A 15,760-nucleotide genomic window follows, 5' to 3' on the forward strand; every position below is an offset into this window, starting at 1 on the left:
ATGTATTGATAGAATGTCATGTAGCCTTAATTTTTTTTAGATGCAAAGAGAGTTAAATGAACTCTTTCACTTCTTTTTTCCTTCATTTAGGATCATCATTATATCAGGCAAGGTCCTTGAAGATTTTCTAGCCTGAGCCATGCATTTTACTGATGAGGAAACGGGCCAGAAAAGGATAGTGTGACTTGGCCAAGCTCTCAGAGTGGCAGAACTAAGATAGGAACCCAGCTTCCTTGGCTGTTAGCCTAGACCCCTTTCCACCACACTTCAAACACTGTCACTGCCCGTGTCACAGGGACATGGCATGTCAGAATCACCCCTGTCAAGGGAAAAGTGGATGGTCTCAATAAAATGGAGATTAGTACATAGCTTTGAGCCTTTCAGAGTTTCCAGTTGCCTACACCTGATGTCCCAGAACTATTTTTTCCATCTTCCCCTAGAACTGGTGCCAGCACTATGGTGGTGTGGATGTGAGATGAGGGCCTGTTTAGAACAAGCTCTACAGCAAATTCAAACAATTGTTAATGAGTAGTAATAAAAGGCCTCCTGGGGTGTAAAATTTTTATAAGACACTCTGAAACATTTTCATATTTTAGGTAAGGGTCTAGAATTAACTTGGAAATTTTGGGCTGGAGCAAATGGCTCGATAATTTGAAGACCAGTGATTGTGTCTTTGCTTTTGCTACCTGTTTCAGGGCCATCTACACACACCCATAGTATCCACTGCCGGTATTCTTTAAGGCTGGTTATGTGTAAGCATCTCTGCCAGGGCCAAGGAGAAATGGGATTCAAATCAATTCATCCATTTTTGTTAATTGCTAATTGTTTAGAAAGAAAAGTAATCAGAAGGCCAGGCGCACTGGCTCATGCCTGTAATCCCAGCACTTTGGGAGGCCAACGTGGGCAGATCATGAGGTCAGGAGTTCGAGACCAACCTGGCCAACATAGTGAAACCCCATCTCTACTAAAAATACAAAAATTAGTCGGACATGGCGGCACGTGCTTGTAGTCCTGGGAGGCTGAGGCAGGAGAATCACTTGAACCCGAGAGGCAGAGGTTATGGTTAGCCGAGATCACACTACTGCACTCCAGCCTGGGCAACAGAGAGAGACTCTGTTTCAAAAAAAAAAAAAAAAAGTAAGCAGAAAGATAAGGAATCCAATTAAATTGGGTTTGACTTTTATCTTCATTTTTACTGTTCTCAAATGAAGAATTGATTTGCATTTCTTTTTTGGTTGTAGAAGCATTTGATTTCCTTCTGTGAAGTAATCTGTAGTCTTCATTTCTTTTGAAACATATGCCCACTGGTATAAAAGGCTAATGTAAAAATGTTGGCCATTTAAAAAATGTTCTGCTACAAAGCCTATCAGTGTATTTTGCAGATGCAGTTAGAAAGAGCAGAAGTAGGCTGGGCATGGTGGCTTACGCCTGTAATCCCAGCACTTTGGGAGGCCGAGGCGGATGGATCGCCTGAGTCCAGGAGTTCAAGACCAGCCTGGGCAACATGGTGAAACCCTGTCTCTACAAAAATACAAAAATTAGCCAGGCATGTGCCTAGGGTCCCAGCTACTCCAACTGAGGTGAGAGGATCGCTTGAGCGAGGGATGTCAAGTCTGCAGTGAGCCGCATTCATGCCATTGTACTCCAGCCTGGATGACAAAGGAAGACCCTGTGTCAAAAAAAAAAAAAAAAAACAGCAAGAGCAGAAGTAGAACAGGCTGCTGTTCCTTTTCTTCAGGAAGACATAAGAGGATCTATGTCCTCATGGAACAGCCCTGGGAGTAGTATATTAAGCCTGAAAAGCTCATTAGATGAAAATGTGTCAGGTTTCCTTGGAAGCTAGGAGACAGTTCAGGGGACTCATTTAAAAATACTTTCCCATTATTGCCTGCTCCTCTGGGGGCCCTAATCCTTTTGGAAACTGAGCTGAAAAAAGGTAACGACTATGTCAGAGGCCAAATAAAGTTGCCTCTGACAGTTTGTGGACTCTGTGTATTATTTTCCCCATGCTTGATAGTTTTGTTTTTGAAAATCCCTACTTGTTTTCTCTGTTCACTCCTTATGTGAATCACTCCTTTGATTTGAGGGTAGGAGTAAGGAATTAGGTGGAATACCACTTTATAATTTCTAGGGGACCTAGTTCATCCCACTAATTTTTCATAACTCAGTAGTTCTCTGGGCTTCTAAATTTAACTTTCGCTCTTCTTATATTTCTTCTCTTTTCTTTAACTCTATGAATTGCTGCCAAATTAGAAATGAATGGTAGACAGGTTCTATAGTGGGAAAGGTGGTTAAAGGAGGGGAAGTTGATGCTTAAGTCATTTTAATTTTCATGGCCAGGTATAGTGACTCACGCCTATAATCGCAGCACTTTGGGAGGCCAATGCGGTAGGATTGCTTGAGTCCAGGAATTCAAGACCAGCCTGGGCAACATAGGGAGACCCCATCTCTACAAAAATACAAAAATTAGCTGGGCATGGTGGCGCATACCTATAGTTCCAGCTACTTGGGAGGCTGAGGTGGAGGATCACTCGAGCCTGGGAGGCTGAGGCTGCAGTGAGCTATGGCTATGCCACTGTACTCCAGCCTGGGTGACAGAGTGAGACCCTGCCCCCCCACCAAAAAAATAATAATAATTCTCTTTACATATCTTCCCTCCCCTGCCCACAAATACTCATTTCTAGACTACTTTGTCAGAAAGGTAATTTCCCAAGCCATTGTTAGAACCCATTTCTCCCAGGAATTTTATCACTGGGAGAAAGGGAAGACTGAAGATTACTGACCTTAAAACTCAGTAGATGCCCTCCCTCCAGGAAAAACTGGAGTACTTCCTCACTGACCAAGTTCGGGTTGGCATGGTTATGTTCTAGTTTACTCATGGCCCCTTGTGTCCACAACTTGGTAAAAAGGAGAAAAGAGGCCAGGCGCAGAGGCTCAAGCCTGTAATCCCAGCACTTTGGGAGGCCGAGACGGGCGGATCACAAGGTCAGGAGATCGAGACCATCCTGGCTAACACGGTGAAACCCCGTCTCTACTAAAAAATACAAAAAACTAGCCGGGCGAGGTGGCGGGCTCCTGTAGTCCCAGCTACTCGGGAGGCTGAGGCAGGAGAATGGCGTAAACCCGGGAGGCGGAGCTTGCAGTGAGCTGAGATCCGGCCACTGCACTCCAGTTTGGGCGACAGAGCGAGACTCTGTCTCAAAAAAAAAAGCAAAAGACCCCACGGAGTTTCCCATTTCAGGTGATTTAGCCAGGATGGTCTCGATCTCCTGACCTCGTGATCCGCCCGCCTCGGCCTCCCAAAGTGCTGGGATTACAGGCTTGAGCCACCGCGCCCGGCCGTCTTTTGCATTTTTGATAAGCAAGGAACCAAAGCTGTTGACTTTTCCAGACACATTATTAGGTTTTCAGGTGGATTACAGGTGTGAACCACCACACATGGCTGGATTGGTTGTTTTTCTAGTAATGAAAGAGAGACTGTACCAAGCTACCCCATGCCCTTAGCTGGTCTTGCCTTTCAGAGTAGCATCTATTTTCACAACAGCTTGCCAGTTTGAGTGTGTGTAAGGTAGGTAATGCAGTGTGAATTTGATGGGTTCTTAAGGAAATCAAATCTGTGCCTTTTGGTTTTTTTGGCACCATGCCACTTGAACCAGCCATGCCAGCCGAACCAGCCATACCAAGAAGTGATTTAGCACTTGAAGATTATCATCTCCTCACCCTATTTTAGAAAAGAGAAAGCTGAGAAACAGCAGTTTTTCCAAGGTAACCAACAAATTAAGAGGGCTTAAAAAAATAAAACACACACACTCTTAGCCCCAGAGTCACCCTTACCATTGTTTACCTACAAAGCCCTTCCTTTTTTACTTTTTGATGACTGATGTGCATATCTTGTTAGTTCATTTATCCAACAAATACTTAATCGTTGATTACTACACCTTAGGCATTGTGTTATGTATACAATGGTGATAGTGTTGTGAAGGAAAAGAAATGGGAGTAAGGTACTTGGGTTAATTGAGGGGCAGGTCCTGAAGTCACTCTTTTTTTTTTTTTTTTTTTGAGACAGAGTTTTGCTCTTGTTGCCCAAGCTGGAGTGCAATGGTGAGATCTCAGCTCACTGCAACCTCCGCCTCCCAGGTTCAAGCTATTCTGCCTCAGCCTTCCAAGTAGCTGGGATTACAGATGCGTGCCACCACTCCCAGCTAATTTTTTGTATTTTTAGTAGAAATGGGGTTTCACCATGTTAGCCAGCCAGGTCTTGAACTCCTGACCTCAGGTGATCTGCCTGCCTTGGCCTCTCAAAGTGCTGGGATTACAGGCATGAGCTACTGCACCCAGCACTCTTATCTGGGTGTTCTTCATGATCCGCAAAGGACAGGTTAAGTAATTTTACATGCACAGACAAATTGGTCCTCCAGGCTTAGGACAGAGGGGATATGCTGGCCTCCATATGACAGTAGATCACTTGGAAATAAAGGATCTGCAAGCTGAGAAACCTCCCTGCCCACTCTCCCATAGCATCCAAGGGAAACCCTCATTGTACACAGGTAACAGTTTATTATAGGGAAAAGTCTTGACCTAGATTGGAATGTGACCTCTCCCCCATCTTTGAAAAACTCTTTTGAGCCGGGCGTGGTGGCTCACGCCTGTAACCCCAGCACTTTGGGAGGCTGAAGTGTGTGGATCACCTGAGGTCAGGAGTTCAAGACCAACCTGGCCAACATGGTGAAACTCCCTCTATACTAAAAATACAAAAAATTAGCCGGGCATGGTGGCTTGCACCTGTAATCCCACCTACTCAGGAGGCTGAAGCAGGAGAATTGCTTGAACCCCAGAGGCGGAGGTTGCAGTGAGCTGAGATAGCGCCACTGCACCCCAGCCTGGGCAACAGAGCGAAACTCCATCTAAAAAAAAAAAAAAAAATGGAAAGAAAAACTCTTTTGAGGTTTGAGGTTGAGGATGTGGCTAAACTGTGTCACAAACCTGAAAGTCAATGCATTTTTTAGTTCCTTAACTCAATTTCAAGAATAGACAGTTTAGTGCTCCAAAGTCCCATTGCCTTCTTTATGAAAAAACTGACTACTGGGGAGTTGAAAGAGCAGGCCTGTTGCTTAGACTTCAAAGTAAAACCAGTAAATAGATAGGATGGGGCTAGAAGAAGTATTATGGTTGTTTGGGGAGATCTTGTTTTTTGGTTATCATACTTATTTATTTATTTATTTATTTCTATTTTAATTTTTTTTGAGACGGAGTCTGCTGTGTCTCCCGTACTGGAGTGCAGTGGCGCCATCTCCGCTAGGCTCACTGCAAGCTCTGCCTCCCAGATTCACATCATTCTCCTGCCTCAGCCTCTTGAGTAGCTGGGACTACAGGCCCCCGCCACCAAGCCCGGCTAATTTTTTGTATTTTTAGTAGAGACGGGGTTTCACCGTGTTAGCCAGGATGGTCTCAATCTCCTGACCTCATGATCCGCCTGCCTCGGCCTCCCAAAGTGCTGGGATTGCAGGCATGAGCCACCACTCCCGGCCCGTACTTATTTATTTTTTAAAATTATATATGTGCCAGCCAGGTGTGGCGGCTCACGCCTGTAATCCCAGCACTTTGGGAGGCCGAGGCAGGCTCATCATGAGGTCAGGAGATCAAGACCATCCTGGCTAACACGATGAAACCCCATCTTTACTAAAAAATTCAAAAAATCAGCCCGGCGTGGTGGCGGGCGCCTGTAGTCCCAGCTACTCAGGAGTCTGAGGCAGAAGAATGTCGTGAATCCGGGAGGCGGAGGTTGCAGTGAGCCGAGATCGCACCACTGCACTCCAGCCTGGGGGACAGAGGGAGACTCTGTCTCAAAGAAAAAAAAAAAAAAGAAAAAAAAATTACATGTGTGCCTGTATGTGTACACAATCTTCCAGCATATACCGATAGCTGAATTTGTAAGATATTATATAGTATTTGCATGTGTATAGCCCTTTCTTCATCTTCTGTGTACAGCTGAAATATTTTTTTCATGTCCTAGTAAAACCCTAAATTGAGAATTATGGACTCATTAAATGTTAGACCAGCTAGTCATTTAGAAAACAGTGCATGTGATTTGTTTAAGGGGCAGGAAGTATTAGGTGTCAACAATTAAAAACACTTTGTTTCTTTTTTTTTTTTTTGAGACAGAGTCTTGCTCTGTGGCCCAGGCTGGAGTGCAGTGGCACAATCTCGGCTCACTGCAAGCTCCACCTCCGGGGTTCATGCCATTCTCCTGCCTCAGCCTCCTGAGTAGCTGGGACTACAGGCACCCGCAATCACACCCAGCTAATATTTTGTGTTTTTAGTAGAGATGGGGTTTCACCATATTAGCCAGGATGGTCTCAATCTCCTGACCTCATGATTCACCCGCCTCGGCCTCCCAAAGTGCTTGGATTATAGGCGTAAGCCACCGCGCTGGCCCACTTTGTTTATTTTATGTACTCTTTTTGCCTCCAAAATGGTTTCTCTCTCTTTTTTTTTTTTTTTTTTTTGTTTGTTGTTGTTGTTGTTGGCAGAGTCTCGCTCTGTCCCCCAGGCTGGAGTGCATTGGCATGATTTGGCCCGCTGCAACCTCTGCCTGCTGGGTTCAAGCGATTCTCCTGCCTCAGCCTCCCAAGTAACAGGGATTACAGGCGCCTGCCATCATGCCGGGGTAATTTTCGTATTTTTGGTAGAGACAGGGTTTCACCATGTTGGCCAGATTGGTCTCGAACTCCTGACCTCAGGTGATCCACCCACCTCGGCCTCCCAAAGTGTTGGGATTACAGGTGTGAGCCACCGTGCTTGGCCTTTTTTCTTTTCTTCTTTTTTCTTTCTTTTTTTTTTTTTTGTGTGTGAGACAGAGTTTCACACTTCTTGCCCAGGCTGGAGTGCAGTGACGCGATCTTGGCTCACTGAAACCTCCGCTCCCAGGTTCAAGCAATTCTCCTGCCTCAGCCTCCCAAGTAGCTGGGATTGCAGGCATGTGCAACCACGCCCGGCTAATTTTATATTTTTAGTAGAGACGGGGTTTCTCTGTCTTGGTCAAGCTGGTCTCGAACTCCTGACCTCAGGTGATCCACCTGCCTCAGCCTCTCACAGTGCTGGGACACGTGTGAGCCACCATGCGTGGCCTTTTTTTTTTTTTTTTTTTTTAATAGAGACAGTCCCACTATATTGCCCAGGCTGGACTTTAACTCCTGGGCTCAAGCAATCCTCTCACCTCAGCATCCTGGACAGCTAGGACTACAGGCATGCACCACTCTAATTTCCTATTTTGTTGTTGTTGTTGTTGTTATTGTTTTGAGGCAGGGGCTTGCTCTCTTGCCCAGGCTGGAGTGCAGTGGCACAATCTTGGCTCGCTGCAGCCTAGTCCTCCCAGGCTCAAACGATTCTCCCATCTCAGCCTCCCAAGTAGCTGGGACTACAGGTGTGTACCACCACGCCCAGCTAATTTTTGTAGTTTTTTGTAGAGATGGGGTTTTGCCATGTTGCCCAGGGTAGTCATGAACTCCTGGACTCAAAAGATCCACCTGCCTCTGCCTCCCAAAGTGCTGGGATTACAGGTGTGAGCCACTGCGCCCAGCCACAACTTTCCTATTCTTGATCACATTTTATGTGTACTGTAACCTAGAAAGGTGAAACACAGGGTATTATCCCCATTTATAGCTAGGGATCCAAACTTGTTTGCTGTCTTCCAAATGTGGGTTGTATTTTTCTGTTTCTTTGTTGTTACTCATGCTGTGTCCTTCACCTAGAATGCCCTCACTCAAAAACCCACTTGTCAAAATCTTAATCCTCTTTGAGGGCTAATCTAAGATTCTTCTCATTCCCTGAAGTTTTCTTTATTTTCCTAAGCAATTGCATCTCTCCCTCTTTTGAACCCCAGATCATTTTGCACTTCTTATTCGATTCATTTGGCAGTCATTTGTATACTCATCTATCCTCTCAATTGGATTGGGACCCCTTTTAAGGTTGTACCAGGAAAAAAAACCCACAACTACAACAGTAATAACTATATAACTAACTATAACTAACGTCTCTTAAACCTTTTATGCAGACTCTGTGCTAAGTACTTTGTCATTCAACGTGCATATACTTTGTGAGAAGTGCCTACAATGGCAGATACTGATTTAAGGGCTGGACATTTTACATTATTTCACTTATGCCTCACAAAAAACTAAATGGGATAGATGTTATTTTTAGCCCCATTTTACAGATGAGGAAACAAGCACAGAGCCCAGCAGATTAAATAAATTGCCCAATGCCACAAATTTAATAGGTGGTGAAACTGGAATTTGAACGCCACCATTCTAATTTAGAACCTGTGCTTGTCACTACTGCATGTCAGATAATTTTTTCTCATTCCTTTCTTCTCATTCCCATCCCCAGGTCCTAGCAGAGGATCTTGCATATGGAAGGTCCTGATAATTATAGGATAAATGGGATTGAATATAGAAGATGAAATCCAGAGAGATGGACTTTCCTAAAGTCTTAGGGCTTGTTGGGATGAAAAATCTAGAATTTAAGTTTCACAGTTCCCAGCTCAGGCTATTTTATCTAGGCTGCCTTGTTTATTTAAGTCAGTTAGAGAAAGGGGAACCTAAGCAGCTATAAGCCTCTGTTCATGTGAGAGTTGTGGTGAAGAAGTTAAAAATATTGTCAGAAAATTCTCGTAGCATAGGAAGTTGTGACTGAGATGGCTCAAAGTGAAACAGAAAGCAAGTTGTGTAATCTCAGTATTTGTCAGGATTTTGCTTTTCCTGGCTTGCTTTGCACAGAATGTTCTCTGGATGAAAGCCCAGAAATCGCCAACATTTCAGACAATGCTTTCTGAGCCTTACTCTATTCCACATTTCATAACAGGACCCCTACCATGGAGAAGACTATCGAAGATCCCCCCACATCAGCTGTCTTGCTGGATCACTGTCATTTCTCTCAGGTCATCTTTAACAGTGTGGAGAAGTTCTACATCCCTGGAGGGGACGTCACATGCCGTTATACCTTCACCCAGCATTTCATCCCTCGTCAAAAGGATTGGATTGGCATCTTTAGAGTAAGTGATTAATTTAGTACCAAGTGATCAGAAACTAGAGGTGATTCTTAGTTACCTGACTGTGTGACTCTCTATGTATTATAAGCATTTTGTATAATATGTGTGGGCAATTTTTAAATTCTAGTCAAGCTCCACAGCACTTCTCTCTTCACACACTAATGTGTGCTGTGGGATTCAAGTTTTCATTTCAGTGTCAAGCTAAAATAAGATGGCAAATCATGTAATCCTCAAATTTTGTTGTTGTTTTTTTTTTGAAATAGAGTCTTGCTCTGTCACCTAGGCTGGAGTGCAATGGCATGATCTCAGCTCACTGCAACCTCCGCCTCCTGGGTTCAAGCAGTTCTCCTGCCTCAGCATCCCGAGTAGCTGAGATTACAGGCATCTGCCACCACATCCGGTTAATTTTTGTATTTCTAGTAGAGATGGGGTTTCACCATGTTGGCCAGGCTGGTCTCAAACTCCTGACCTCAGGTGATCTGCCTGCCTCAGCCTTCCAAAGCGCTGGGATTACAGGTGTGAGCCACCACGCCTATCCTTATTGTGCTGTCAAAGACCAAATGTAAATGCTTTCTTGTTGTTGTTGAGATAGGGTCTTGCTCTGTCTCTCAGGCTGGAGTGTAGTTCACTGCAGCCTTAACCTCCCAGGCTCAGTGATCCTCCCACCTCAGCCTTCTCAGTAGCTGGGACTACAGGTGTGCAGAACAATGCCTAACTGATTTCTTTCTTTGTTTTTTTTTGAGACGTAGTCTCGCTTATTGCCCAGGCTGAAGTACAGTGGTGCAGTCTCGGCTCACTGCAACCCAACCTCCCGGGTTCAAGCGATTCTCCTGCCTCAGCCTCCAGAGTAGCTGGGATTATAGGCAAATGCCACCACACCCTGCTAATTTTTGTATTTTTAGTAGAAACCAGGTTTCACCATGTTGGCCAGGCTGGTCTCGAACTGCTGACCTTGTGATCTGCCCGCCTCAGCCTCCCAAATTAAATGCTTTTTAAATGATCCTATTTTGAAATATTTATGTATGACTTGACTGAGATGGTTGACCTCATATGTCACTTCTGAGAGTAAACATTACTTCCTTACTTGGTATGGTGTTTAGTTTGTTTTGATACAAATACCATAAATCTGGAAAGGATATTGAGGATATTGACATCCTGTGTTCAAAAAGTTTATTCCTGAATAAGTGCGTCTGACTACTTTATGATGATTTCCAAGGACTGAAAGTTTATGAGCTCCCTTAGTGACCTCTTTCAGTGTCTGATCACCCCATCAGTTCAAGTACAGAATGGTATTTTTAAGTTTTAATTAGCTCACTCTCTATGTCCCCTTCGCTCTCCCATCCGTGTCTTTCTCTCTCATACATCTCACATACACCATAATGACAAATCTTCCTATTTCCAGAGACAGGAAATAAAGGTCAAATTTTAAGTAATTTATACTGCCAACTCCCAATGTCAGTGACCTTTGGTTTGACACGTCAGTATGTCATGTGCCTATTTGCCAGTGCTGTTCATCCTGAAATCAGACACCGTTCTCAACTGCACTGAGAAGGAGCTGTTGCTTATTTATATCCTTCATTGAATTCCTTTGCCTTTATTGTTTGGAACATCAAACTTATTGATGAGCAATTTAAGCTGGAGGTAGCAAGACTGGTGTTTGGAAATAGGGATAGTGTGGCCGGGCGTGGTGGCTCAAGCCTGTAATCCCAGCACTTTGGGAGGCCGAGACGGGCGGATCACGAGGTCAGGAGATCGATACCATCCTGGCTAATACGGTGAAACCCCGTCTCTACTTAAAAATACAAAAAACTAGCCGGGCGACGAGGCGGGCGCCTGTAGTCCCAGCTACTCGCGAGGCTGAGGCAGGAGAATGGCGTAAACCCGGGAGGCGGAGCTTGCAGTGAGCTGAGATCCGGCCACTGCACTCCAGCCTGGGTGGCAGAGCAAGACTCCGTCTCAAAAAAAAAAAAAAAAAAAAAAAAAAAAAGGAAATAGGGATAGTGGCCAACAGCAGGACTCTGGCAAGTGTTGTGACAGCTCTTGAGACTGCAGAGCATTGAGTCATCTGACTAAAAGGTGCGTCAACACACCAGAGTGTTTTCTGTCTTAGAAAGAAGATGGTAGTTGCTTTTCTTCTTCCTCATATGTAGCAAAGCATATAGGTCACATTGCCTGGTAAGAGTTTTCCACAATAGAGCTATAGCTTCACTGTCTAGTACTGCTGCTACTAGCCACGTGTGGCTGTTAAGCACTTGAAATGTGGTTAGTGTGGCTAAGTAACTGGATTTTATTTTATTTTATTTTATTTTATTTTATTTATTTATTTTTTTTTTTGAGACGGAGTCTCGCTCTGTCGCCCAGGCTGGAGTGCAGTGGCCGGATCTCAGCTCACTACAAGCTCCGCCTCCCGGGTTCACGCCATTCTCCTGCCTCAGCCTCCCGAGTAGCTGGGACTACAGGCGCCCACCACCTCGCCCAGCTAGTTTTTTGTATTTTTTAGTAGAGACGGGGTTTCACCATGTTAGCCAGGATGGTCTCGATCTCCTGACCTCGTGATCCGCCTGTCTCGGCCTCCCAAAGTGCTGGGATTACAGGCTTGAGCCACCGCGCCCGGCCAGTAACTGGATTTTATTTTATTTTATTTTATTTTATTTATTTATTTTTTTTTTTTTTTTTTTTTTTTTTTTTTTTGAGGCGGAGTCTCGCTCTGTCGCCCAGACTGGAGTGCAGTGGCCAGATCTCAGCTCACTGCAAGCTCCGCCTCCCGGGTTTCCGCCATTCTCCTGCCTCAGCCTCCCGAGTAGCTGGGACTACAGGCGCCCGCCACCTCGCCCGGCTAGTTTTTTTTTTGTATTTTTAGTAGAGACGGGGTTTCACCGTATTAGCCAGGATGGTCTCGATCTCCTGACCTCGTGATCCGCCCGTCTCGGCCTCCCAAAGTGCTGGGATTACAGGCTTGAGCCACCGCGCCCGGCCTTATTTATTTATTTATTTAGAGACAGAGTTTTGTTCTGTTGCCCAGGCTGGAGTGCAATGGCGCGATCATGGCTCACCACAACCTCCGCCTCCCAGGTTCAAGCGATTCTCCTGCCTCAGCCTCCTGAGTAGCTGGAATTACAGGCATGTGCCACCACGCCTGCCTAATTTTGTATTTTTCGTAGAGACAGGGTTTCTCCATGTTGGTCAGGCTGGTATCAAACTCCCAACCTCAGGTGATCTGCCTGCCTCGACCTCCCAAAGTTCTGGGATTACAGGTGTGAGCCACCGCACCAAGCCCAAGTAACTGGATTTTTTTTTTTTTTTTTTTTTTTTTTGAGACGGAGTCTCGCTCTGTCGCCCAGGCTGGAGTGCAGTGGCCGGATCTCAGCTCACTGCAAGCTCCGCCTCCTGGGTTTACGCCATTCTCTCGCCTCAGCCTCCCGAGTAGCTGGGACTACAGGCGCCCGCCATCTCGCCCGGCTAATTTTTGTATTTTTTTTAGTAGAGACGGGGTTTCACCGTGTTAGCCAGGATGGTCTCGATCTCCTGACCTCGTGATCCGCCCGTCTCGGCCTCCCAAAGTGCTGGGATTACAGCCTTGAGCCACCGCGCCCGGCCCAACTGGATTTTAAATTTTACTTAATTAAAGTTTAAATAGCTTCATGTGGCTAGTGGCTATCATTGGTTAATGCAGGTACAGATCATGAAAAAGAGAATGATTCAAAAATTACTTACCAGACTTTAAAATGTAGTTTATAACATCTTTTTTGTTTTTGTTTTTGGAACATCGTTATATTTCTGTTTTGCTTAGACTTAGCAACCACCAGTAAAGACTTCACCATATACCATATGAAAATCTTGTTTTTTTTTTTTTTTAAGACGGAGTTTTGCTCTTGTCACCCAGGCTGGAGTGCAATGATGCGATCTTGGCTCACTACAACCTCCGCCTCCCTGGTTCAAGCAATTCTCCTACCTCAGCCTCCCAAGTAGCTGAGATTACAGGCACCCCGCCTCCCCGGTTCAAGCAATTCTGCTGCCTCAGCCTCCTGAGTAGCTGGGATTACAGGTCCCCACCACCATGCCTGGCTAATTTTTGTATTTTTAGTAGAGGTGGGTTTCACCACGTTGGCCAGGCTGGTCTCGAACTCCTGACCTCATGCGATCCACCCACCTCAGCCTCCCAAAGTGCTGGGATTACAGGCGTGAGCTACCGCACCTGGCCAATCTTGGGCTTTTTAAAAACAAATGTTTAAAAATATTTTGACCAGGTGCGGTGGCTCACTCCTGTAGTCCCAGGAGGGAGGCCAAGGCAGACGGATCACTTGAGGTCAGGAGTTCAAGACCAGCCTGGCCAACATGGTAAAACCCCATCTCTACTAAAAATACAAAAATGAGTCAGGTGTGGTGGCACCCACCTATAGTCCCAGCTACTCAGGAGGCTGAGGCAGGAGAATTGCTTAACCCTGGGAGGCAGAGGTTGCAGTGAGCCAAGATTGTGCCACTGCACTCCAGCCTGGGCAACAGAGCGAGAGAGACTTCATATCAAAAAAAAGTTTTTTTTTAAATGTATCTATATTTGGAATACTTCATACATTTCAGAGGTATTACCATACCCCAATAAATAAATAATTGTTAATCTAAAGAAGGGCTTCTAATGTCCATTGTCCATAAAGGTATTGATTTGAATGCCTACCCTGAGGACATGCTTTGCTAGGCCTTTGTTGAGGATGTGTGTGTGTGTGTGTTGCCTAATTAAATCCTCACTCTGTGTGTGTGTGTGTGTGTGTATTGCCTAATTAAATCCTCACAGTGGGCCGGGTGCGGTGGCTCATGCCTGTAATCCCAGCACTTTAGGAAGCCGAGGTGGGTGGATCACCTGAGCTAGGGAGTTCGAGACCAGCCAGACCAACATGAGAAACCCTGTCTCTACTAAAAATTCAAAATTAGCCAGGCGTGGTGGCACATGCCTGTAATCCCAGCTATTTGGGAGGCTGAGGCAGGAGAATCACTTGAACCTGGGAGGCGGAGGTTGTGGTGAGCTGAGATCATGTGATTGCACTCCAGCCTGGGCAACAGAGCAAGACTCCGTCTAAAATATAAAAACAAAAATTCTCACAGTGCAGTAGCCCCCTGAGGTAGGGAGTAGTATCTCTTGGGCATAAGTAAGTAAAATGAATATCCTTGAGAGATGGTGACTTTCCCAAGGCCTCACAGTAAATAAGCCGTGAAGCAGGTTTGGCTCCCAAACCTCTGCTTTTTCTCCTCTACTCTGCTGAATTCCTTTGAGCAACAGATAGTAAATTAGGGAACGAAGAGTTGACTGTAAAGTTTCGTCCTTCACATCTCACCTCAAACGCTCTCTCCAGTGTTCTTTCAGTGTAGTCTTAATTGGACTATTCAACTCCTCATCACCCCAGACACTGGTAGTATCTGGCACCAGGTAGGTACTCAGTAAATCTTTTTATTTTTTATTTATTTTTTAACATTTATTTTAAGACAGTCTTGTTCTCTTCACCCAGGCTGGAGTGCAGAGGTGCAATCTGGGCTCACTGCAGCCTCTACCTCCTGGGTTCCAGTGATTCTCATGTGTCAGCCACTGAGTAGCTGGGATTACAGGCATGCACCACTGCGCCCGGCCAGTAAATATTTTTAATACATACAAATACATTACATCTTCTCTGTAGTGAAAGTCACCACCAATGATGGAGCCTAAAGCAGGAAGCAGTCTGCTTTCCTTCCCTCAGTGTATAATCCTATGCTTCATACTCTCCTTGACTTGGGCATTTAAATGTTTCCAAGACAAGGCCGGGCGCGGTGGCTCAAGCCTGTAATCCCAGCACTTTGGGAGGCCGAGACGGGCGGATCACGAGGTCAGGAGATCGAGACCATCCTGGCTAACACGGTGAAACCCCGTCTCTACTAAAAAATACAAAAAACTAGCTGGGTGAGGTGGCGGGCGCCTGTAGTCCCAGCTACTGGGGAGGCTGAGGCAGGAGAATGGCGTGAACCCGGGAGGCAGAGCTTGCAGTGAGCTGAGATCCGGCTACTGCACTCCAGCCTGGGTGACAGAGCGAGACTCCGTCTCAAAAAAAAAAAAAAATGTTTCCAAGACAAACTGGAACAAGGACTACTCAAATGGAGGAGCCAAGGACAGACATTGCAGGTGGCTAAAAGGTGTTTCCCTGTTCCAAGGCAGCAATAATTCTTAGGTCTTCCCAATGATATTTCGGTCACAGTGCGTTAAGAAGCTCCAGGATGTGAATGAGGACTCCATAAAATTCCTGCTTCCTGTACCACCACAGGCTGCAGTGGCTCTGAGATGCTTACAGCAGTGGGGTGTGTATTAATGAGACTCTAAAACATGCCCTAGGATGTTCTGATGAGTTTTTGGTATAGCCTTTTCCACCCTACTTTGATTCCTTAATATATAAAACTGGGATTTATTTTTAGTTCTCTTCTTACTGAGCTCAGGCAGGGTCAAAATATGGCAATAAATGTAATTTTGCTTCTCATTTGCTGAGTGTTGTCCCCTTGAAGACACAATAGCTTGCTTTCTATTCTCTGGTGTGCTTTTATTTTCTAGATAAGATTGAGCAATCTTTTACCCCCTCTTCACATTTGTGAGAATATTTTGCACTTAGCCAGCTTTCTGCTCTGAGGCATGTTTTGCTGCATCCTTATGTCTTATGATTTATTGTATTCAATACCTAGAAGAGGCCTTTATGACTATCAGAT

General features: G+C 45.3%; 1 protein-coding gene across 1 annotated transcript in view; it reads left to right on the top strand.

Moving 5' to 3' along the window:
- The window catches only part of CALCOCO2 (calcium binding and coiled-coil domain 2), a 36,078-nt gene that overhangs the window by 1,450 nt on the left and 18,868 nt on the right, over window positions 1–15,760 (top strand). Inside the window, exon 2 of the mRNA XM_033183362.1 lies at window positions 8,860–9,049. Within this exon, the coding sequence (XP_033039253.1) occupies window positions 8,870–9,049 (180 nt within the window). The 5' untranslated portion in view covers window positions 8,860–8,869. The remainder of the gene's footprint in view (window positions 1–8,859; window positions 9,050–15,760) is intronic.

This window comes from Trachypithecus francoisi, unplaced genomic scaffold (assembly GCF_009764315.1).
Source record: "Trachypithecus francoisi isolate TF-2019V2 unplaced genomic scaffold, Tfra_2.0 Lachesis_group20, whole genome shotgun sequence".
Lineage (NCBI taxonomy): Eukaryota > Metazoa > Chordata > Mammalia > Primates > Cercopithecidae > Trachypithecus > Trachypithecus francoisi.